This window comes from Cibotium barometz, chromosome 49 (assembly GCF_041138505.1).
Source record: "Cibotium barometz isolate CiBa-2024 chromosome 49, ASM4113850v1, whole genome shotgun sequence".
Classification (NCBI taxonomy): domain Eukaryota; kingdom Viridiplantae; phylum Streptophyta; class Polypodiopsida; order Cyatheales; family Cibotiaceae; genus Cibotium; species Cibotium barometz.
This window is the reverse complement of record NC_141094.1, coordinates 23,971,158-23,995,977: the sequence shown is the minus strand read 5'-3', so window position 1 is coordinate 23,995,977 and position 24,820 is coordinate 23,971,158. Positions and strand designations below refer to the sequence as shown.

At 42.7% G+C, this 24,820-nt stretch overlaps 2 protein-coding genes across 2 annotated transcripts; one reads left to right on the top strand and one right to left on the bottom strand.

The window, feature by feature from the left end:
* Positions 1-2,706: 2,706 nt before the first annotated feature.
* Positions 2,707-4,545, top strand: LOC147610409 (histone H3.3). Its single transcript, XM_086786628.1, has 5 exons — positions 2,707-2,795; positions 3,037-3,134; positions 3,234-3,310; positions 3,387-3,477; positions 4,132-4,545. The coding sequence occupies exons 2-5, from the start codon at positions 3,063-3,065 to the stop codon at positions 4,300-4,302; spliced, it is 411 nt and encodes a 136-aa protein (XP_086642754.1). The 5' UTR covers positions 2,707-2,795; positions 3,037-3,062; the 3' UTR covers positions 4,303-4,545.
* A 12,480-nt stretch (positions 4,546-17,025) lies between these two features.
* On the bottom strand, positions 17,026-20,245 carry LOC147610408 (uncharacterized). Its single transcript, XM_086786386.1, has 2 exons — positions 18,194-20,245; positions 17,026-18,034 (listed from the first exon to the last, which is right to left on the bottom strand). Exons 1-2 carry the CDS (start codon positions 20,117-20,119, stop codon positions 17,300-17,302), a joined length of 2,661 nt encoding a protein of 886 aa, XP_086642512.1. The 5' UTR covers positions 20,120-20,245; the 3' UTR covers positions 17,026-17,299.
* Between the last annotated feature and the right edge of the window lie 4,575 nt (positions 20,246-24,820).

Sequence of the window (24,820 nt, the reverse complement as noted above, 5' to 3'; positions counted from 1 at the left end):
CGGTAAGCATGTGTTAAAGGCAACTTAAGCACGTGCAGCTCCTTTTGATGCCAGAGTTGTTTGAAAGTTAAGGGATATTTAAATCTTTTATTTTACATTACCATGAAAGTAAGTTTTATGTCATGAATACAATGATAATGAACAAATATTTGTCAAATGGTAAGACATCAATGGCATATCCATTGGGAGAAGCATTTAGTCGCCTTTCAAATAGTTGGTTGAAGTGGTGGAAGTACCAAATTTTGGTGAGTTATCAAGAAACTCTAAGAATCCCCATCCCAAAGGTAGCTTCATCAACCTTTGCATTCCTTCCATTTGAAACCCTTAAATATAGAGAACCCACGATTCTCACTCAATCCCTAACACGCTTGGTCACAAGTTCTTCACCAGTAATTGAAAACCAACGTGTAAAACACCATGAGAAGGAAAAAAAACCAAGCCTAATAATAAGAAGCATGGATCTAGGAGATTGCCTAAGGAATTGCTAAAAAGTACAGGGTTTTCTTGGACTCACCACATGAGTGATAATGACATACCTGCTACCTCGAGTGTTTGTCATGTTCATGCTAAAAGTGTAGATTTGCTTATTGTTAAGAGTGTGTCCAAGGTTATGGGGAAGGTTTGGGAACCAGAGGCAACTCACCTAGACTACTCTAACAAATAAGCATCCAGTATAGGGGTGAGCACAAACGAGTGCGAGCGGAATCCATCACTAAGGGGGAGTGTTGGAAATTACAATGATGGAGGATGTGTATTTAAGGGGGAGCACATGAGCCTTAGTAATTGTGTGCATAAGTCTAATCTATAGGGCCTTAAATTAAAGGCTATTTGTATGGTATGATCAATTAAACGCTATTTGTATAGTATGATTAGTTAAATGCTATTTATATGGTATGATTAGTTAAAGGTTTAATATGTTTGGTGAAAACGTAAAAGGAGAAGAAGATTTTAGAGAAGGTGGAAAGATAGATGTGATTGTAAGTTATTAGGTGATTTAGCTAATCAAGGGAAGGTGGAGTGATTTTCGATGGACATGATTATGGATCTAGGTGCTCATTTATAGCTCATTGTGAGCTTTAAATTGATGTAATCTTAAGCTCATTTTTAAGTGAATTTGCAATGAGAATAATGCCAAGTTTGTGTCCAATCAAAGTGTAATTAGAGTGTCACATTGTACCTTAATCATGGTGTTGATCTCTTACTATGAACATTTCTAGATTTGCAAATTTAAAGTCACTCAAGCATGCTTAGATAGCCAAGCCTCACTTGTTGGAAAAGCTACCAAGCGTGCATTTGGGAGTTTGACACTGCATGGTGATAATTACTGAATCACTACCCTACTTTGTGAATCTTGTGTTTTAGAGTGCACTATTTCCCTTGTGAGGAAAATAGGAATCTAGCCCAACACTCATGCAAAGAATTAGCAACTGTACTAGCTATTCACCACCATTAGTGGCTGTACACAATAACCATTACACTTGCCTTTTGACAAAAAAAAAAGGAAGTAGGCAAAACCATGAATAACAAGATACAGGGCTCGAGTGCATTGTAAACTTTAATCATTTTAAGCATGCAATTGATTAAAGATACACGTCACAGTCAATAGGGGATCTTGGCCTACCATGGAAAATAATAAGAGATAGAAAGTCAACCCACCATTTGACCTAGGTAAAAACTTAGCCCGATGGAAAGGGCATGCCAAAAAAAGAAGACCATACGTTGAAAAGTCAAAATAATTGAAGTGAAACTAAAGAGGATAACAATTAGTCAAAAGTGGAATCTGATTCAAGTTAAAACGATGAAAGAAGCATAAGAGCAAATGGAAGCAAAGGGAGAAGAAGAAAAAAGGGTCTCAATAAATTATGCTAATGTATATAAAGTATATGAGTTTTTAAGTCACCCACAATGAATTTTTTAAAAAGCACTAAGGCTTGAGTCGCTATGAACCTTGTTCAGAGAAGAAAGAGAATGTAGGGGATGTTCCTTAGGAGTGGGTGAGTGGGACAATTTGTTTATAAAAGGGAATCCGAAAGGTAAGGATTGAATTAGCGGATGGGGGATTGGAGTCCCAAGTTGAAACAACCCCCCTGGCCCCCTGCCCCCTCTGCCACCTCCCCCTGCGCCACTACACCTGTTGCTGCCTCACCCTTTGCAATGGAAGGTTTGCAAAGAACTTCAACTATTCAAGTGTGTAGGCTAGTAGGTTGAACCATTTGAAATTAATGCCAACTAATTAAAATACAAACATTATTCCTAGCAAAGGTTAGAACTTATCATGTGCGCTACCATTTCCAAAGTTTTAAAAACCACTATTTTGCAATCCTCCTCCTCTCTCTCTCTCTCTCTCTCTCTCTCTCGTATATGCCGACGTTAATACCTCTTGCATAAAATAAAATTTTAAATAAATTTATGTAGAGGGTCAAAAATCTTAATTTAGGGAAAGAAGATTTATAACAACCCGGACCACGTGGATTGACACTTTCAAAGCAAGGTATAACTTTTCATTACGACAATCAACCAATGAACGTCGAGCACACGGATTTTGTGTTTCTTTCGGGATGCTTAGAACCGTCGATCTGGTCGGAGAGAGGCATTGCGAACCGTCCAATTAAAAAAGCACAAAAAAGTACATCTGAGACCGTTGGTGTAGCGGATCGGCTGTGGATCGGACGGTCGAGAACCTGCCCGGGTTGCTTTTTTTCTTGAGGAGGTTTGTCTATAAATTGTGCGAGAGGACTCACAATTCCATTACAAACGTGTGCAGGGTAGTCTCGTCTTCTTTCTCGTCGCAGAAGGTATGCACTCGCCTCCTTCCTCTATAATTATTAGGGCTTCTATGTCCCCTGCTCCCTTCTCGACCTGCGAGCTCGCTCTCTCTCTCTCTCTCTCTCTCTCTCTCTCTCTTTCGTCCTGCCCATTGGCACCCACTAGATCGGCGCTTGTCCTCTCCAGAGTTTTTGTTCTGCGTTTTTGTTAGGGTTCTGCGTTTTCTGTCAGGATTACTCAATCTTACCCTGCCTCTTCTTCTCTGTGCAGCATCCATCTCCCTGCACTCTGTTGCCATGGCCCGTACCAAGCAAACCGCTCGCAAGTCTACGGGAGGCAAGGCCCCCAGAAAACAGCTTGCTACCAAGGTAGGTTTCATTTCTTCATTGTGAAAATTCTGCAATCGCTTTCTTTGCTCCATCTCCAAGTATGAAGATTGGACCTCTCAACGGCGTTCCTGTGTGTAGGCTGCTCGCAAGTCCGCACCCACTACTGGTGGTGTGAAGAAGCCCCACAGATACAGGCCTGGAACCGTTGCCCTTAGGTGAGTTCCTTTGGTGTGTTTTTTCAAGCGGACATGTACAGGTTGTTGCATTTCTCACCTTCGTGCACTATTGCAGAGAAATTCGCAAGTACCAGAAGAGTACAGAGCTCTTGATCCGCAAACTGCCTTTTCAGAGGCTCGTGCGAGAAATTGCGCAGGACTTCAAGGTAAATTGAGCTTTCTGTTATGTTTGTCCTGGCCCCAGGTTACAGATCTGGGGATTGTGGGTAGCCGAAGGATCGGGGAACAGAGGAATTTGGCATGACGGATATATTGAAGTTATGAGAGGCAGGATCTGTGAGGGGTGGGTTTGGCCGCAAGGCATAGCCTGCTATGGTCATGAGAAGGGAGACGTAATCAGGGTTTCGGTAATTGAAATGGGTCAGCTAGACGTCGGAAAGGCAGGAAGGAAACCAGACGGATAATAATAGAATCAGCCCTCATCGGAAACGTGTTTTGCAGCTGAGTAGTGAAAGGGTCTGAAGACAGACACTGCAAATAAACGCTACAGCTTTCTCAATGCCTTATATAGCACAGAGAAGATCTCCAATCCACTTCAAACACTGCATTACAAAATTAGAGAAGCCTGCGGTCTTCATTGGTGAGTTGTGGTGTACCTTGGAGCTAGGGTTCTATGTGGTGGAAATGGAGTTGCGATGGTTCTTGCTGTGAAGGTTAAGAACTGGTGGTTCAGGTGGATGGTCGGTGTTATGAAGATGTAGCAGTAGTTCGGACTTGAGCGTTTTCAAGTAATGGGTATTGGGTGCAGGTTAATCGATGACTGCAGTATTCTGACGCATGTTATGTTGTCCCTTTTGCAGACTGATCTTCGTTTCCAAAGCCATGCTGTTTTGGCTCTTCAGGAGGCTGCCGAGGCCTACCTGGTGGGTCTGTTCGAGGACACAAACCTGTGCGCCATCCATGCAAAGAGAGTAACCATTATGCCCAAGGACATTCAGCTTGCAAGGCGTATCCGCGGTGAACGTGCCTAGAGAGGATAGGGGAAATTTGATGTATAGGAGAGCATCTCTCTCGCTAGATCCTCTTTCGTGCTTAGTTGCAGTTAATTCGACAATTCCTTTTTTGTTGAGACCTTTGTTTTGGTTTTTGAAGACTGGCTATGAATTGGGTACACCTTTTGCTTTAATTCCAAAGCTGGGTCAATATCCCAGGTCTCTGAAACTATTTTCTAAATTAGAAACATCCAATATAAATTAAATATTATATTTTGCTCACGTCTTGTGGTTGGATGTACAATTGCTTTCTAGTCAATCCATAATTGGTGATTTCTGTACTGAGCTGTTTGCGTGATTGTGGCTCATAAGAACGGCAATTGAGTTTTATGGTCCCTCTCCACTTGTCAAGGTTGATAGTTTCGTTGGTAGGGCAGGTTAATGAACACGCCGAGTTATTGAATCAATGTTTGAAGTGGATTGGAGATCTTCTCTGTGCTATATAAGGCATTGGATAGTAATCTTTAAAATATTTAGTTTAAATATGTTGTTTTTTGCACGAGGCATTGTTCCAGTTGTCTTCTTCGCTATAATATATATTTGTAGCTATAATTGAAGCTATCCCTGTATTCAAAGGCCACATCATATTCTTGCCCAAATGAAATATTTGAAATTCTAAACCCTCTCTACAACTTGCCGTTTATCAGTGTATTATCTTTTGGCAATTCTCGTCTCCAATGGCACCATGTATTTGTGGACACTTGGTCTTGTTGCGATGTTTTACTAACGGTATGCTTATAACTTAGCTTATTTTTCATTCTTCATCCTTCTTGATCCGCTTGGCACAATTTGCATCAAGCACACTTGCTTGCTTATTTTCTCATTTTGCACTTCTGTCTCTTAAAAGGGCGCCTGATGCGTCTATATCAAAGACCTTTGTTCCTTGGCTTTTGGATATTTCAGCTAACCTTCTAGATAAAGTCAATGTCAATGAGAATTTAGATCATTGGTAGATAGGTAGTAATGCTCCTTTCTTTCTTTATAGCAACATCCCAATTCAATAAAAAGGCTCATCAAGTAGTAACTTTTTACTAGTAGACTTGTTTAGCAATTTGATCATTTGGATGTTTGAGAAATATTGTTTGAGACTTGTTTAGCAATTTGATCATTTGGATGTTTGAGAAATATTTTGTTTGAGACTTGTTTAGCAATTTGATCATTTGGATGTATGAGAAATATTTTGTGCACACACATATATACACATGTTTGATTAATCTCTATGTAGACGCTTGATTAATCTCCATTGTTGTTTCACCAATTTGTAGTGGCGGTCATTGGGTGCAGTGAGTAGGCAAATCTTGCTAGTCGTCTCATCACTAGGTGCAACAAATGGGTGAATGTCAAGTGTAAGGCTATTGACGATAGCACATCGAGCAGCAACAGAGGAAGTAGGAGAGCGGGTGACCTTTGTCGAGCACAATAGAGGAAAGTAGCGAATATAGTGGAAGCAAAAAGGAGATTAAAAAATCACATTTTTTAAAAAGAATCAACAAATCCTAACTCTTTACTACCGTACTTACTTGTATGGCTATAAATATTTCTTTGGGCTTGCAAGAGACCCTAAAACCTTCACTCCTCAATATATGAGGAATGTATTAGTACTTGAATTAGGTTATTCTAAATAGTATTTACTTTTTTTCTGGGTGGTAATACAAGTTTTTTATTTGTACCAAGCAGAGTCTATGGATGAGAGTTGGAAGTACGACTCGATCACGAGACCTTACCCCAAATTAGGTTATTTTAAATTTGTTTTTTTTTTGGGTGATACAAGTTTTTTATTTGTACCAAGCAGTGTCTTTATGGATAAGAGTTGGAAGTGTCTTTATGGATGAGAGTTGGAAGTACGACTCGATCACGAGACCTTACCCCAAATACACATGCTTCACCAATTGCCCGTCATTCAGCAGAGCAAAGCATCGTAGCATAAGCGGTGTCGTCAACAGAGTAGTGAAGTAATCAAGCACAAAACAACTGTCGGAGTTGCAGCAAAGCCATAAAAGCCATAGCCAGGCGATGTCAGAGACTCCAGCGGCTCTATTGTGTGCCAAAGAGCACAACTCGAAACGGGCGGTTAGGAAGAAAAGCTCAACGGCGAGTGCAACAGAGCCAAGCTGGCGATGGCCATTGCAAAGCTTGGTGAGTCGGTGACTATCCTCGAGTGGGCGTCATCGAGTGCAGTCAGCAGGCAGAGCTTTGTGGTCGTCTGGTCACTAGGTGCATAGATTGTAAGGCCATCGACAACAGCACATTGAGTAGCATGAGAGAGAGAGAGAGACAAAGAGAGTAGTTGTAGAACGGCGGCCATCGTGAAGCACAATAGAGTGTAGCTAGTGGAAGTAAAAAGAAGATGATGAAAAAATCAACCTAGTGTAGATGACGGCTTTCAGTGTAGCGAAGAGGCTCTAAAACGGAGCAAATTACCAGCAGTGCGGTATAGCAATTGGTGAAGCGTGTGTGTGTTTGGGGTAAGGTCTTGTGATCAAGTCTTACTTCCAGTTTGCATCCGTAAGGACATTGGTATAAACAAAAATCTCGTATTACCAACAACAAAAAAAACTGGAGAAAATAAGGTGTTCAAGGTGGATTAGGGTTAGGGCTAGGAGGAAGATAACTCCTTTTTTTTGGAAAATATATATTATATTAAGAACTAGTCAATAGTTATATACAAGATTCCAATATATCACTTCTTAAACTTCTACCAGTTCAGTCTTTAACAAACTACATATCTGCTCCCACCTCTCATCCTTCCAAACAAAGGACGATTGTTTCCAAGAAATATGATAACTTAGTTGCATACAAGTAGAAATCATACCCTCTGTGGTGCATCCTTTTGGTTCTCCATATACTCTCCTTTAGTCCACACTTTTACTACTGGTCTTTTGCCCAAAGAGTTCTCAATAAAAGCAACAAATGTATAAAGAGTTCTCAATAAAAACAACAAATGTATAAACTGGATGCTTCTCTTTCATATACCACCTTTTGGGTGGGAGATAGCTCTAACCCTACCTTTTTTGTATTAAAAAAAGAGAAAAAAATCAACAAGCTGTAACCCTTCCCCCTACTTGTAGTAGATGGCTAAAAAGGATCTTTGGGCTTTTTGTGTGGATAAGAGGCTCTAAAAGGGATCAAATAAGATGCCCAATTATGGGCTTTGGTAGATTAAGGATAGGAGATGGTGGAAGATAGCTCTAACCTTTTTGTTTTTTTTTGTTTTTGTTTTTTTTTGGTATAAAAAGGCATTATGGATTGGAATGAACATCAGTGTTTTAGTATTTTACTCCTGCTTGAGTCTAGTTTAGCAACGTATTAGGAACGTTTTCAATAGTATTCACCTTTATTAGAGGAGGATTAGAGGAGACATCATGTAAAGCTTTCAATAGTTTGCAATCACAAAGGCTCCCAAAACCCATATCGGCCCCCTTCTTCCTCCTCATTCTAGCCTCCATTCTCTTAGGTTTTGGTATTCGCGTGTTTTTCAACACAGACCCCACGTCCTCACCTCTCCATAAGGTGTTCTTCAACAGCCCCCTTAGTTGTTGCCTGCTACATTTAGGGTCTGAATGGTGCCCTTAACCACTACTTCAGAGCCACCACAGTGGACTTTTTTGCCTTTTGGAGCCCAGCTTCTTTTGCCGCACAACAATGCCTTCGAAACTGCCCATCCGACGAGAATTGGTCATGCGTCTCAGCAGCACAGAGCACAACTCGGCCATAAGTGCAATAGACTGGCCATTGTTAAGCACAGCCATCAAGCGCAACAGAGCCGAGGTCGTGGTGGCCGTTGTTGCAAAGCTTGGCGACTATCCTGGAGTGATGAAAGAGGAGTTGTAGCCAATATAAAGAAGAAGAAAGAAAAAATCAAATATAAAACCTCTAGATGGCTAGTGGACCTTTGGGCCTTTGGTGTTGTGGAGACAAGGTGCCCAAATGTAGGTTTTGCTGGATTAAGGTTGGGTCTAGGTGGGAGATAGCTCTCTCTCTCATAATATTGAAAAAAGTATTTTTTAATTAAATTTCCTTATCATAAGCCTCCCCATGGACTTTGGAATTTTTTTGGTGGTGCTTAATCTACGACATCATGCAAATTGAATATTGTTTCAAAGAAAATTATAATTTATTTCTTTGTTATTTGTGATTCGTGTCCATTGGTGTATAAAACATTCCTTGGGATGTTTATAAGTTCAGTTATCGGAGTTGAGTGGATTGTGAGAGCTTGGTGTGTACATGTGTGTTGGTGTGAGGGTCCATTACGATATTCGCCATCATATGCATACTTGCATAAGTTTATCATGCTTATTGGATGGTGACCATGTCAAGCATGGAGATTTAATAATTCCAATTTACCATCACACAAGAGAATTCACTTCTTTGAACAGAATATCAAAAATTACTAGAACCAAACATATCCGTAAGCCATAAACATAATTAAAAATAACTTGACACACAACATCGGGTGCAAACCCCCCTGGATGTGAGTGGCTCCAACTCCCTCACACGGCATTTTAATCATGCTATAAAAAATAGCCCTTGAAGCCATTAATAGCATAGCTTTTCCAAAATTAAGCTTGTTTTTTTTTACAAAAAGTAATCAATGTCCAAAGCACTAAAGTAAAAATAATAAATCCTTTGCCCAATAACTATGTATAATGGGACTAACAATATTAATTCCAAAACCCTACACATGGGACTAACAATATTAATTCCAAAACCCTACACATATGTGTACTAGGCTAAAATAATGATAGCACCTATGTAGGAGTTCACATCCAGTGCCCATCATCCAGTGCCCATCATCGTCATCCTCATACTCATAGCGTATACTTGTATAATCCATAATGGTAGATCACAATCAAATTGGATCACTTAACAAAAAAATACTAACATGTGGTAGGAATTAATTGGACTCACTCACAACCAATTCTTATCACGTGAATATGGATTTTTTTGGACTCACTCCTATAAATCAACTCTCGCATGTATATGGTATAAACACAAACACAATAACCTCATAATCCACATAAGCATACATTTAGCATCAAGTATTAAATAGAAACACCCATGATACAGAGCTAAATAAAAATGGTACACTATGTGTCCATAAAGACAAGAGTACACATTACATGTAACATTTCCTCTTATTTGGATTGCAACTGACCTCAGTTGCATGTCTGCTAATATGAGCAGATAAGATCTAGGCATTAACGAAAAAAACACTCAGACATCCACCTAGCATCTTCAGTAGGATGGTTCTTGAAAGTCATAATATACTTGGTATGTTAGTCTTGTTGCATGGAATAAAATAAGCTTATCTACTTAGACGGTCCAAATAGTCCAAATCATATCATTTTGACCAATCGCGGTAGGTAAGCCTGTAATAAAATTTATAAATATTTGCTCCCAAGACTTAGTAGGTATAAGTAAAGGCATTAAAAGACCTTGAGTCTTATCGTTGTAGCTTTTAATATTTTGGCATCCCATGCATTCAGCTACTACAAATTGAGTAATATATTTCTTTATATTAGGCCAATAAAATTCTTTGCCAACAACTTGAAGAGTGGAGGAAGCATCTCTATGTCATATATACAGAGGTTGATGCATCTCTTCCATGACTATAAATGGTTGCGTTACGCACAATTTCTTTTCATAAAAGACATAACCTTCATGATTTGAATAGCTACCTTTAGGGTTCCAACCATTATCACACATACTCATCCAAACTTCAGAGAAATATGGATCATTGATAAGATCTCCATGAGAGTCATGTTTCATCTCTCAGCAGCACCATTTTATTGTGGTGTATAAGGACTTATACATTAATGCTTAATGACTTTTTTGTGGCAAAAAATCTTTGAATCCTTTAGATATATACCCCCTTCCCCTTTCTCTGAGAAAGGAGAGTATATAAGCTTCAAGCAAAGAGTTAAGGGTGATATTAATCATGTCCTTTTCAAAAATGACTTCATCAATACTAAGAAGTTATTCTCTCAAGTCTTGTAATTTTGTTAAAATGTTCATGGATCCCTTTTCTTACAAATTTCCATTATCAAGTTGCCTTTTGAGAAAAACAATCCTCGCATAATTTTTTAGCTTGATACATAATTTCTAGAGTGTTCCAAGCAATAAGCATGGATGCTTTACAAGAGCAAATATACGAAATAGTAGACCAAGCTTGAGCGTCATGTGAATCCTATCTTCTTTGGTCAATAGGAATTTAAAGAGCTTGTTGGTGGGTCTGTTGGCCCTAACTCTTTTAAAGAGTAGCAAAAGCAATTGTGCCAAGGTGGAGGTCGTCAGCCCACTAACATGACCCCATAAACTCTTTGCAACAAAGACATTTTTGACCATTAAACTCCATAGAGAGTAATTTGACCCATCCAATTTATCCTCCTTGGAAAGAATGCCAAACAAATCACTTATTATACCTAAATATTGGAGAATTTGAGAAGGAAAGATGCTAAAATAAAGCTTAAATTGATGTCCAACAACAGAGCTATTGTTGAACTCTTTGAAAAGCTATTGAAAACGCTTCAAATTGCCGTCAGATGGGGAAGTTGCTCGAGGAGGACTATCCCTCCATAGTATGGACGCCTTGTGCCTCCCATTGCATTGACTTGCTCATGGAGGATATGGGCAAGTTAGCGTGGATGAAGGAAGTAATGACTGAAGCTATTGTCACCTTCTTCACCACAAAGGTGAAGGTGCTTGCCATGTTCAGCGAGCATAGCAAGTTGGAATTGAAGAAGCCTTCATCTACACGCTTCGCCTACATGTGGCTCCTCTTGGAGCGCCTCCACGATGTGAAATCCTCCCTGTTGGGGTAAAGGCATTATGCCCACCCTTGTAGTGTGTACAAGCCCATAAGTTTTATAGTACATAGTACACTTAGTACTTTTAATGTACTAAGTGCACTATGTGTACTAGAGCAAATATACATGTGTGATAGGGGAGTCACACACTCATACTGTGAGTTGACTTATCCCCACACGTCTCTCTCTCTCTCTCTCTCTCCCTTCTTCTCTCTCTTCTCTCTGTGTATGTCTCCCACATGAAACCCTAACTCTCTTCCTTCAACTGGTATCAGAGTCTGTGTGCTGTATGGACCTGCGTGCTGCATCAGAGCTAGTCGCCTGTGTGCAGAACTGGTCGCCACCGCCGCTGGTTGCCTACGTCCAGAACTAGTCCCTGGTCACCTACATGTGCTGTGTCATAACTGGTTGCGGGGGTCAGCCAGTTGCAGTCGAGGACTAGTTTACAGAGTCGACAAGCTATGAGCTAGCCGGGATAGCGTGAGGAGCCGGGATGGCATTTCATCGCTCGTTTCAACCACCGACTTGAGTGCGGAGAGCTCCACCACCCAGCTGAGCTCGCACCTGGGAGGCGGTTGGTTGAGCCCTGCCACATTTGTGGCTTACGTGCATCTCGTTGTCATCGGCAAAAACTCACGCAACGCCTCAACCTTCTGCCTCAACCTGCACTTGAGAGATAAGCTCTCGCCTGTAGTAGGCACGCGCACCTCCCTGCAATCCGACTCTGACCGTCTGTAATCACCGTCTTCAACCTGTAGAGCTACACGTGTCACAGCTTTCCGCCGTCTACTGTGTTGCACGCCTGTTCCGCCTGGAGAAGAAGCGTAGGGCAAGTGCGTGTGAGGACCGTGTTGGCAGGGGTCGTTTCCAGGGCAACGCTGTGAGATTGTGCAGCACTGATTGATCATCGCTTCAGAGGTATTTGCTTCAATTTTGGGATTTGCATGTCCATTTTCATCAATTGAGCAGGTACAGGTGCCAAATTGCTCAAATTTGAGCACAATTGGCAACAATTGGGTGACATTGGTCACATTTCGGGTCAATTTGCAAGAAATTGGGTGTTAACATTTGGGGCTTTTGATGTAATTGTGCCATTGGGCATTCATACATGCTGTATGATGTGAGCAATCTCACATTCGAGCCAAAATTGCAGTGCAAATCAAAGGGCTTTTGTGTCAATTGGATTGATTTGCATGCAGGCACTGGCATTTGATGTTTTGGGCAATGTGTTGATGCCTGTCAAGCACTCAATGTGCCAGTAAATCAAGGGACTTTTATGTATTGGATGTATATGTGGCCAGGGGGAAGCATTGTGAAAACTTTGGATGCCTTCATGTGCATTAATGTACCATTCACGATCAGAAATTGATCTTGAATCAAAGGGCTTTTCAAGATTTTGTGCTTGTTGAGCTTGGCAAAGCAGCAGGGAAGACTTTTATGCCTGAACCCTCAGTAATCCACTTGCAGTCAAGGAGCTTTTGCCCAATTTCTGTCCGGGACTATTGTATGCAGTGGTGGGGACTGTCAAGGTCTGATTTTCACTCATTTGGACAGCCAGGAGAGCATTTATTTGCTACTGTACTTATTGGTACAGATTTGGTACAACTTTGTACAAGTTTTGGCATGGCTGTACATTGATTTGAGTGAGGAAAAGGCTCATTTTCAGCTGCTGTACTTGTCGGTACAGATTTGGTACATCATTGGTGAGCACTTAGTACTGTTGTACAGTACTTTGGAAGGGGAACAAAGCACATCTAAGGTGATGTCATAAATATGCAGCAACCAGATTTTGGTGATTTTATCACATTCAGTGGGAGGAGAGTTGCATTCGTGCTTCCGCAGTGGGAGATAAACTTTGGGAGAACAACTGTGAGCACTTTGTGTGCTTTGGTGCAGTGTTTGCACATCTTGCAGGGAGTCAGGCATTGACTGTGTCAAAGGTTGCATATTGCTATGGCAACCACAAGTGAGAGCTCTTCATTACTTCACATCAAAAAGCTTGAAGGCTCACATAATTATGACATTTGGCAAACCCAGTGCTATAATGTGTTGCTCCAGAAGAAGCAGCACAAGCCCATCAAAGAAAGGGGTGTAATGCCCGCTTCTCTTACTGCTGAAGAATGGGAAGATATGGATGAGCTAGCAAGATCCACTATCATGTTGTCTGTGTCAAGACACTTTACTTTTCAGCATACGTGAAGAGAAGACAGCTTGGGGAATGTGGCAAAGATTGCAGGACTTGTATGCCCAGCAAAGTGCCTCAAGCAAAGTGTATTGGTTGAAGAAACTCATAGGTTTTCAAATGAAGGAAGGGGCGTCTATGACAGTCCATCTAAATGAGTTTAATGGTGTTGTCAGCCAGGTCATCAATCAAAAGTTGGCAATGGACAATGAGTTCAAAGCCACCTTTCTCTTATGCACTTTGCCAGAGAGTTGGGACACATTCAGGACAGCCACTAGCAATTCAAATGCTATGCTGTCATATGCAGATGTGGAGGGTGCTCTCCTTCAAGAGGAGATGAACAGGAAGAACAACTCTGTTGGAAAGTCCAATGCAATGAATGCATGTGGGAGATCCCAGCAAAGGGGTAACAGCCAAGAACGGGGAAGGAGCAAGTCCCGCTCCAAAAAGGACTTGGAATGCCATTATTGTGGTAAGAAAGGACATTTCAAAAAGCAATGCTACAAATGGAAGAATGATCAAAAGGAAAAGGGCAAAGGAAAAGACAAAGACAAAGATGAAGCCAAAGATGCAAAGCCAAAGGACAAAAGTGGAGTCAAGATTGAAGAAGTCAATGTGTCACATGCAGGTGACAGTGAGGATGAAGTCCTATTCACGTCTTCACTTGATGCCCATTCACTCCTTGCAGGAGATGGTCATGGTATGCACTCATGGATCATTGATTCAAGTGCCTCCTTTCATGTCACAGGTTGCAGAGACTTGTTTGTCAGGTATACTCTGGCAATGAAAGAGTAGTTTATTTGGGTGACAACCATGCATGCCAGATTCTTGGCAGAGGTGATGTGAGGTTTGTGTTTTCAGATGGCTCACAGCTTATGCTCCATGATGTCAGGCATGTGTCTGAGATCAAGAAGAACCTGCTTTCTATTGGACAGCTTGATGATGCTGATTATGTTACCACATTTGGTCGTGTAAAGTGGAAGATTAGTAAGGGCTCACTGGTTGTTGCCAAAGGCTCTAAGGTACTATCATGTACATGCTGATATTTTCTTTTCCTTCATTTAAGGACACTTTGCCTTTAAGTGGGAGGTTGTTGGGGTAAAGGCATTATGCCCACCCTTGTAGTGTGTACAAGCCCATAAGTTTTATAGTACATAGTACACTTAGTACTTTTAATGTACTAAGTGCACTATGTGTACTAGAGCAAATATACATGTGTGATAGGGGAGTCACACACTCATACTATGAGTTGACTTATCCCCACATGTCTCTCTCTCTCTCTCCCTTCTTCTCTCTGTGTATGTCTCCCACATGAAACCCTAACTCTCTCCCTTCACTCCCTTCACCAAACAGTGGTCTCCACAATGTGGAATGAGTGGTATGAGCGAGAATGGACGGAGGCCATGCAACAGCTTTGCCTAAAGGAGGAGTTTTGGCAATCAGTCCGCACTAGCACATTTGGCCTTTTGCTTGTTTGGGCCTTCTTTAATCACAATTTTGTGTACCAATTTCTCTCAATACTTAAATTTCTTCTGAGTGTGCGTTGAGCAAGAAGAGGCAATTTTGAGCAAGCATTCTCTTCATAATCTCATCCAATTACTACTATTTGTTGAAAAATTGAATCGTTTTTCCTTCTCTCAAGACAAGGTGGATTTTTCAGAACTTGAGCAAGCTCCAAGTTTAAGGGAACCCATCTTTTCCTTAACCCCGACTTCAAAACTTAGAGTGAAGAGATGAAAACGACACATTTGTTTCCCACACATGTATTTTTTTGATCGCATATTTGATGGCTTAAGACCTAAAAATGGGGATAACCATAAAAATTGAAGGAGACATTTTCACTTAATTTTCACACACAACAATTTTTTGCAGATCAGCCGCTATTCATGTTTGCAGCCTGAGTTGTAGATCATGACTAGGTCAAACAGCTCTGAAATTGTGACTCTACTTCAAGCAATCTGGTAGAGCTACAACTATACAAACAAACCCAGAACTGTAACTCACAAAGGATTGCTTGACATTATTGATGGCTATTACCAATTGATCATGATTCACTATTACAAGCAGTATGCATATGCACATATATACACATATAAAGCATTTAGCCTTTAACAAAAACATCATTTGCTATTCAGAGAGTGGGCCTTACACACCTCCACGAGAGACCTGCTGGCAGTTGGGTTACTGACATTGACACCAATTTGCTCAACTTCACTTCCTTAAGAAGGCACTTGTCTGTCCACCTTGCCAAGAATCATATCCATTAATGGACACATCCACTCAGTAAAGATCAGCATGCAATAAACTTGTAACATCCATGAACTGTAGCATGCTATCATAGCTTACAACCTAATCCCAGTTTTTGAAAGGTAGATTCCATCCACCTGCCACTGTCATAGTTTATTCACTGATCACACCTTCAGAAAGGCTGATGTCATCCAACTTGATGCCAACATTTCCCTTGGGCAGGTAATATATAGCGAAGGAAAGTTCAGGCTACTTTTCAAACATAATAAAAAAACCAAAGTAAAGTTCAGGTTACCTCCTATACTTGACAAAAACCAAACTGCAGTCTTGGTTTACTCACAAAGCTTTCCAATCATCAACTCATGCATATCCTAGACTACATGCTATGGCATCCCCATTCGCGCCAAGAGTAGGTGCAAGTTAATGCATAAAGATACATAATCATAGTAGACAAATCTTCATAGATAAACCATCAAACTGAGTTTCTATCACTTCTCCAGATGTAAGGAGCAGACTCAGCAGTGATGAAGGCTAGGGCAATTGCACTGCTTTGGGTAGAAAGAATTAGTATAAACCAGCTAGCTGCAACTTGAATGACGACTTTAAAAGAAATCTGCGTGGAAGAAGACTTCGGAATAAATCTGAATTTCTGCTTATATGGCAGAAAGTGGAAATACCAAAGAACAGGTAATGCTTTTGCTACATCCTGCTGATGCAAAACCTGTCATTTGCCTTCCATAGGCAAGGTGGATATTGCCATAAATGAGGACGTCGCCCTTACGTCTGGTTTGAGGTGCTATGCATAACAGGTCAAAGAAAAGGTTGACTTGTTCCTTCATTCACAAATTCATGAAGAAATAGCCCAGACCATCCTCTTTCCACTGTTAAATAAGCTTGCATACAACTGCCCCCCCTTCCCTTTCACACTAACACAACGCTAAGGCAACCATATCTATGAACTGCACTTTTGAGCCAATGGAGCTACCAGCTAGCAACCATGGTCCTAGTTTTCAACAACACTGACAATACTTCAATTGTAAAGAATATGCAATGCCTAAATGTATGTTTCATAAAACTGTGACACGCTCCACGGTCATACAGCTAGAGCTGCTAGATAGTAGGACAGTGTATTGACGGATCACATGCGTTTCAAGGATGGGCAGGGGCTCTACCTTTATGAAGGGCTGTGAGGCGATCAATTTAGTCAAGTGACAATCTTCCCCAAAGCCTGTAAAATGCTCGTTTGGTTGCATTTTGCTCTGCTGCTTCTGTCCAAGACTTGTCACAAAACTACATCTTAGCCTTTGCTCACCTCCAGCGAAAAGTACTCTTGATGTGGCTCAATGCTTGGGGAACAAGCTGCAAACATAAAACAGTTCCCCTTCCTTTGCAACACAGCATTATTCCCCAAGCAAGTTAAGAAATGAAATGTGCAATATTAGATAATTGGATGTCGCAACAGGGCACCCAATGGCAATAAAGAAACATGCATACATTCTCGAAATTACCACATTAATGATAAAAGCATGCATCAATGGGGCCATAAATGTTATGAGTTCTACTCCTAGTTCCATGAGAGACAAACAATGCTACTGCATAAGTATCAACTTCCTTACCGACTGCACTTCCTCACTTCCCAAAAGCACAGATTGGGAAGCTCAAATGAGGAAACAACTCACTGTTCCTACTACCTCTGACTGGATTTCAGTTCTGTGCCGCTGAAAGTGGTCGGAGAGTCAGACTAGGTAGGCACCAACACATGGAGGTCACGTAGCCCATTAATACAATTTAGAATAGCAACAAAAGTTGTAAAAACCAGCATTATGAGCAGAGCCCCAAACAGAAGCATCTCAACATAGTAGTGTAACTTTCTCAGTCTCCTCGCGTACACAGTCCAGTCCCTAGAACCCTTCTGCCTCAACCAATCGAATGTCCGTTTCTCTTGAAATGGACTAGCTTGAGCTGATTCTGTGCTTATGATGGCATAATCAGCAGGGTCATGATCATTTGTCCCATCCATCTGTCCTTTCAGTTCAAGATACCCATGCCCAAGCACATCACCACTGCAGAATGGATGAGAACTCACAGAAGCTCCCAAAACTGAGTCCAAATAATCCGCAGATTTTGACATGCTGATATTTTTCTCAGCAGAACCAAAAGGCAGCTCATCAACCTGGGTCTCAGTTGAGCCCTTAAAACATGAGCCCTTCAGAAAAGGACTCTCCACACTCTTGGTTAGCATATCTTTTTTGCATACAAGACCAGGCAAGGAATTAATTCTCGGAGAATCATCCTCACTATCACCGGCGATGGGATTATCTCTTACACTCCAGCCTGACTCACTCAGAGATTCGAAATCCAAATCTGGTGTGCATTTTGAATCTGGAGTAGAGCTCACAGATTGCAAAGACCGTACCAATCTCCTTGGTGTGGAAAAGATAAGAAAGTCTTCCGCTGACATGCAATTCTTGGTCACCTGGGAATCACAAAAAAGAAGAGTAAAGTCTTCACTCAAGCCTTGAGAAACTTAGAACACCTTTTTGTATATTGCAAAGCAGTGAAGATAATCATGGCATTCTGCACCAAAACACAACTTTTCCATAGCTGACCTCAAAGCAAAACGGTCTTCACGCACCTGGGAACGAGCTACTTCTTGCAGATTCACCAGTTCCGCAAAAGAGTTGTAACGGGGGTTTGGCATTGAATCAGCACTCGTTTCCTGCCTAACATCACACTCTGGAATTTGCACTGCATCAGTGTTTCCACCCACCTGGTTTGATGCAGAGTGGTCCAGAGAAACTTCCCTCATGCTACATTCGTTTATACACATTTCTTGCTCACAAACTACATCCTGCAACTCTGAGGAAACCCTGACCCAGTTATCACTGCTGATATGCCTTTCACAACTTGAATCAGCTTCAATGTTCTTAGTCTCTACAAGTTCTTCTGAGAATGAACTATCTCTCTCACATACTGCTGTGCAAGAATGATCAGCAATAGTAACCATGGCCTCTTCACTTCCTTTGTTCTCCTTAGAGACCTTACTTCCACTGCTGTACAGTATATAACTCAGGTCATCAGACCTCGTGGATAGAAGTGGCTCTCCTGATTTCGCCACCAAAGGTGCATTCTCCTTGGAATCAGAAGACTTGAGGTGAGCCATTATGTACTGCAACTCAGACTCTACCATGTACCGATCTGTGGAAGAAGGTGGAAGGACAGGTGACTGTTTTGCTGGGTAAAGAGGGGAACGCCCAAATTTGGTGGCAGAGCTTGCTGTGGAGGAAGGTGATGTAGGGCCCAAGGAAGGAGTGGAGACCGTAGTGATGGAAGAGCTGGGTGAAGAGGCATAAGACAACAGCTGTGATTCTTGAGAGCCTACGGCAATGTCATCCATGGTGGTTGTAGACCCGGATGATTCCTCTGCTCTCCAAAGTCTCTTCCTATGGTTGGCACGCTTTCGAGGGTCAGGATGCCTGCTATGAGGAGAGGGCGAGACAGTGGAACCATCTGCAGATACACCTTCGTGCGGCAAAAGGCCGTCAATCTGAGAAGCCAAAGTCTTTGCAATGCTGAGAGCTTCTCCAACAGCATGCCGTACCATGGTGACCTTGTCCAGGCGACAGCGGTCCAGAGCTTCTGTGGTTGGGAGGAGCTCTGAGGCAAGGATCTGCTGGTCTAGGCAGCCAAGCAAAGTTCCCAGAAGCTGGGCTGCTGCTACACGCTGTTGCCAGGAACAGGAGGCTCCTGCACGAGAGGGTTTCCCTCCACCCACTGCAACCAAGATGTCCACCCCAGCCACGAGCAATGACGCACCATACTCTTGCAGGGCCCTGGAGTTGAACTTGGCCAGGGAGCGCACAAGGTGCATGTGGGCGACCGTCTGCTTACCCTTCTCCACTAAAGACATGGAAGCTCTGCAACAGACATCATTTACAAGCTCGGGGGCTGCCAGCTTCCAATTTTCTGCCTCTACCAGAGCTTGCAAGCAGGTGGCACAGCCGACAGCCACAGGCTCCACGTTGGAGCAGAGAAGCGGTAGCAAGGGCTGGCACAGGCTGTAGAGCACATCCGTAGAAGAAGAAGAAGAAGAAGAAGCCGAGCAAGAGGCAGGTTCTATGGCATACCTGGCGACAGCCGAGACGACCTTCGCACAAGCCTGGTGGTGGTTGTTACTGTGCCCTGCGCCGCCTGAGGAAGAGGAGAGGGAGCGGAGGACGGCAGCCATGATGCGTGGGATGAAGGGCACAGTGAACTGCTTGTGAACACGGGCTACCTCAACAAAGAGCGAGATGGCGAAGCTGCTGTTGCTTTTGCCGCTCTCGCCAGAAACCTGCTCCAGAAAAGCGGGCATGCTCCCGGCATCTAGCTCCCCCTGAATGAACCCCTTAAGGGCATCCATCGAGCTGCGACGGGTGTCCGGGTCCCTGTCCACCAGCTTGGCCAGGTCCTGTCTCAGCTGCAAGCTGAGCTGCGCAGAAGGGGAGCCGGCGGCGGGAGAGACGGGCGCCGGGTGAGCAGCTGCGCCTGCTGCGCTGTGCAAGGGGTGGTGCTTGGCCATGGTACTACTTTGACCTGGAAACCCGAGAAGCTTTCCGTCGCACCATCGCCATAGCAGGCACGGGGGGGGGGGGGGGGGGGGGGGAGACCTAGAGGTGGTGTTCTGTTGTTGCTAAAATTGGAATTTTCAATGGTGGTAGGAATAAGCCCCTACAAGTCCTCTCAGTTCAGACTCCCGCGCATGACCGCACGTGTGTGGGCCCTTCACATGATCCTTGTTTTAGGGTGCTCGCCGAGACCCTTGACGCGCGGTGGGACTTTAATTTGGTCCTATTGCGCTGCCCCCCCCCCCCCCCCCCCCCCCCATTAAGGGGATGAAATTTGTTGCCCTTCCAAAGAAAAGCTTAGAGGCTGTTTTCACGCACTTAACAAAGTTCCATTGATGATGGAATGGGGCAAAAACATAAACAGAAAGGAGTAGGGAAAGCCCCCCCAATGGCCTTTCCCGGCCGTAATGGGTCGTGGGGAGTGGTGACAACTGAGGCTTCCTCTTGCAAGCACGTAAGCACCACCTAGAAGGGACGGCAACCTGGTGCTCAATCATGTGAAAACACCTCAGCAGGCTAGAATGCCAAACATTCCATGAGGAGACATGTCAACATCCTAGAGCATTCTCCTGTTTTAATGCAAGGCGGTTGAATGGCTCAGATGCGACCCACGACCAGTACGGAATGGAGAGGCTGGTGATGTACTTGTGGCGTTTTAAATGGTTCTTTTACCAACCAGCTGAAAAAGTGGACATGGCAAGGTTTCCTCCTTTCTTTGCACTCTCTGCAACTTCCCACCCACACTTTCGATCATATGTTTTTTTCTATGCTCAACCACTGAACATTCCAATAGTGGTATTTTACCATTTCCATGGAAATAGCCTCTTAATTTTGAAATGTCCTTTAATATATCCTTCTTCAATAAAAGCAAATGAAAGTGGTTGAATTTACATTCTTCAAATGAAATAATGGAGTCACCCTTCAAATGAAATAATGGAGTCACCCTTCAAAGTTGAGGCTTGGGTGGTCCCCAAGTTCCTTTGCAAGCGAGTCTAATGGGCTTAGCGCGTCTTTCCACAATCAAGTTAACTATGTCGTTTGGCATTTGAATGCATTAAATGCTTAATTAACTACTCATTACATTCCCACAATGTGAAGCATCAGACTAACATGGCTAACCAAATCAACACATTTACAGTATGCTTGGCTAAGTTTACACATCTGCATTTGACAAATTCTCAACCAAGATAATTGGTCCATGGAAAAAATGAGTTAGATCCCCATCTCGCCATGGAAATTGCGGCTATCGTGAAACTTCGAGGGTGAATGTATGTGTTACTAAAAATTTGAGATAACAAAAGCAAAAATATCAGTCCAATTCTTTGTTGGCAATAAATTCTCTCGTTACAAGTTGAGAAATACATATTATGTCATTCGCCTCCTTGAAAAATAGCTAGCACCCTGCTTTTTAATGGAGTGTTATAACCTTCTTGCCCTTGGAGTGGAAGACCCTTGGCAGGACAAGGCTCTTAGGGACACACACACACACACCCCCCAAGAGTCAATGATTGTGTGAACAGGTTTTGATGGGTTTGATTTTTGGAACTCCTAAATTTCAGCTTTATGGTTTTAGAATTATGAGCATACACACATTTTGTTGCCATATACATAGGCAGTGATGTGTGTGAACACACTTAGGACCGCCGGGGCACTTTTTCCCTCTTTAGGAGGTTTTTTCCCCCAGCTTGTATATACGCCCATCATTCTAGGGCTAACATATCTTTTATACATTGACACAATCTAATACACTTAGTGTTGTGTGCATTCTTGCTTCTTCTTCTCCAAGCTTTGTGTGCTTTCCTGTAACCCTAATTCCAACAATTGGTATCAGAGCGCAGGCATCGGCTCCTAGGGCTACGCCGCCAGCACCCTCCGACTCACGTTCTCCGATTGAGGTGAGTTTTCATGAGCGCTTGCAGGTCCCTACACTCTGTGCTAGAGTTCTCAGAATTTGCATCTGAGGTCGTTTCGGGCTCCGTTTTTGCATTTCAAGTTCTGCACAGGTGTTTTCGTCATTTTCTGCAGAAATTTCGACAGTGCAGTTTTCTGCAAAACAGGCATACGTGTTCTATTGTGGACCGTGCTACATAGCACAAGTTGTCTTCTGTTCAGTCTTTGCTTCATTACAGGTAGCTTTTGCATCAGTTTCAGTCAGTGGCCATGGTTGATAACAGCAATGATGTATTTCGCATGTTGTCTGCTGGATGGAGACAGCAACTACCCACTTTGGGCATACATGATGCAGCATGTTTTGGTTGCAAAAGGAGTGTGGAACATTGTGCAGGGTACGGATGTACGTCCAGGTTCTGTGGATGTAGGATCTGTTGAGGATGTTGCAGGTTCTAGCAGCTCTACTGTTGCTGTTGTTTTACCCACTGCTGAACAAGCTCGTTGGGATGGTAAAGATGCGCAGGCTCATGCCTTGATTGCACTTTCTGTCAAACGTAACATCACCCCACATATTCGTTCAGCTAAAACAGCAAAACAGGCTTGGGATATTCTAGCTGGTTTGTATGCAGGTCGTAACGAGGCAAAAATCACTTACCTGCGTAAAGAGCTAGAATTGAAGATTATGCAAGAAGATGATGACATGAATGTTTTTCTTGCTGAGATTAAAGATCTCAAAGAACAGTTGATTTTTGCAAGTGAGATTATTCCTGATCATTCTCTTGTGCAGACTGTTCTTGATGCTTTACCTGAGACATATCAGACTTTTGCTTCCACGTGGAGACTTCTTAATGAGGATAGACCTGATGCTGTCAAGTATGATACTTTAGTCAACAAGCTCTTGCAAGAAGCGCAGTCCAGGCAAAACAGGGCCAGGCAGCGTGCAGTTGATCAAGCATTTATTGCTGCCCAGCAGCAGAGAAGAAGTGGTAAGGCAGTCCCTTCCACTGTTTCTTCTCCTATTAGTAGGTCTGTAACTTCATCTCCTTCCACAGGTAGCAACAATAAGTCTGAGAAGGCTCTTGATAAAGGCAAGAAAAAGACCAGGTGCAACTATTGTAAGGCAAATGATCATGTCATTAAGAATTGCCCTAAGCTAAAGGCTAAAGAGGCAAAGAAGAAAGAGTCAAATGCAGCCACAATAGCGGATGCTTCTACAAATGCAGATTCTGCAAATGTTGTGCAGGATACAGAATGGGCGTTTAGCGTGTATTGCCAGTATGACCCATCTGTACATGATGCATGTTTGGCAGTTTCTGTTGACTCTCATGTTTGGTATTTTGACAGTGGTGCTACAAAGCACATTACCTCACATCGTGATATGTTCACTTGTCTTGAGGCTGTCTCTAATGGGAATACTGTCACATGTGCCAATAATGCTTCTTACCCAGTGAAGGGCATTGGTAAAATTATGCTTACTGCTGCAAATGGCAGCGCTTTCACACTTTCAGATGCTTTGTATGTGCCAGGGATAAAGAAGAATCTATTGTCTGTCTCTGCGCTTTCTAGACTTGGATTTGTAGTCAAATTTGTGGATGACAGATGTACTGTTCATGATTTGACTTCTGGTGATACGATTATTGCATTTGGCACCTTGTTTCGTGGGCTGTATAGGCTCAATTCTTATGACAAGTGTGTGGAAGATTCATCAAATGCAGTTTCTGATGAAAAGGCAGTTTCAGATGCAAAACTATGGCATGCTCGTTTTGGTCATCTGAACTTTGCTAGTTTGCTGCGTTTGCAGAAATTTGATATGGTTGCTTCATTGCCCCCTCTTGAGGCACCATTGAAACATGTTTGTGAAGGCTGTATTTTGGGCAAAATGCAGCGTTCTGCGTTTCCAAAGGATGGTTCTATGCGGGCCACTCGATCGCAAATTGCAGCTTGTACATAGTGATGTATGTGGGCCTATGCAAACTCCGTCATTTGGTAAACACTTGTACTTAGTGAATTTCATTGATGATTACTCAAGGCATGCATGGTTATATCCACTGAAGGCAAAGTCCGAAGTGTTTTTGTGCTTCAAACAATTTTTTCTTATGGTTGAAAATGTATCCAATTGTACTGTGGGCACCCTCCGTACTGATCGAGGGGGGGAGTACATGTCTAAAGAGTTTGATGCATTTCTGGCTAGTCGTGGGATAAAACACCAATGTACAGTGCCGTATACCCCTCAGCAAAATGGTGTTGCTGAGAGGAAGAACAGGTCACTTATGGAGATGGCCCGATGTATGGTCAAGAGCCAAGCTTTGCCACATGCGTTTTGGCTTGAGGCTGTCATGTGTGCTGCATATGTACTCATGCATATGTACTCAACAGGTGTCCCACTAAGGCCTTGCAGTCTATTACTCCATACGAAGCTTGGCATGGCAGGAAGCCTTCTATTGGTCACTTGCGTGTCTTTGGTTGCTTGGCCTATGCTTTAGTGCCTGTGCAACAACGTAGGAAATTGGATGATAAGGCTGTCAAATGCATTTTTGTTGGTTACAGTGCTGAGAGCAAGGGTTACAGATTGTATCATACGCAGTCAAAGCGTATCTTGATTAGTCGAGATGTTGTTTTTGTGGAAGATGCTGTGCAACCCTTGTTATCATGTACCAAAGAGACAGGTGTGAGCTCACGGGATGTATTTGATACGTTGTTGCCTCTCTTTATAGGTGGTAATTCAAATGTAAGTCCTAATGAGGCAAATATTCAGCCTACGCAAA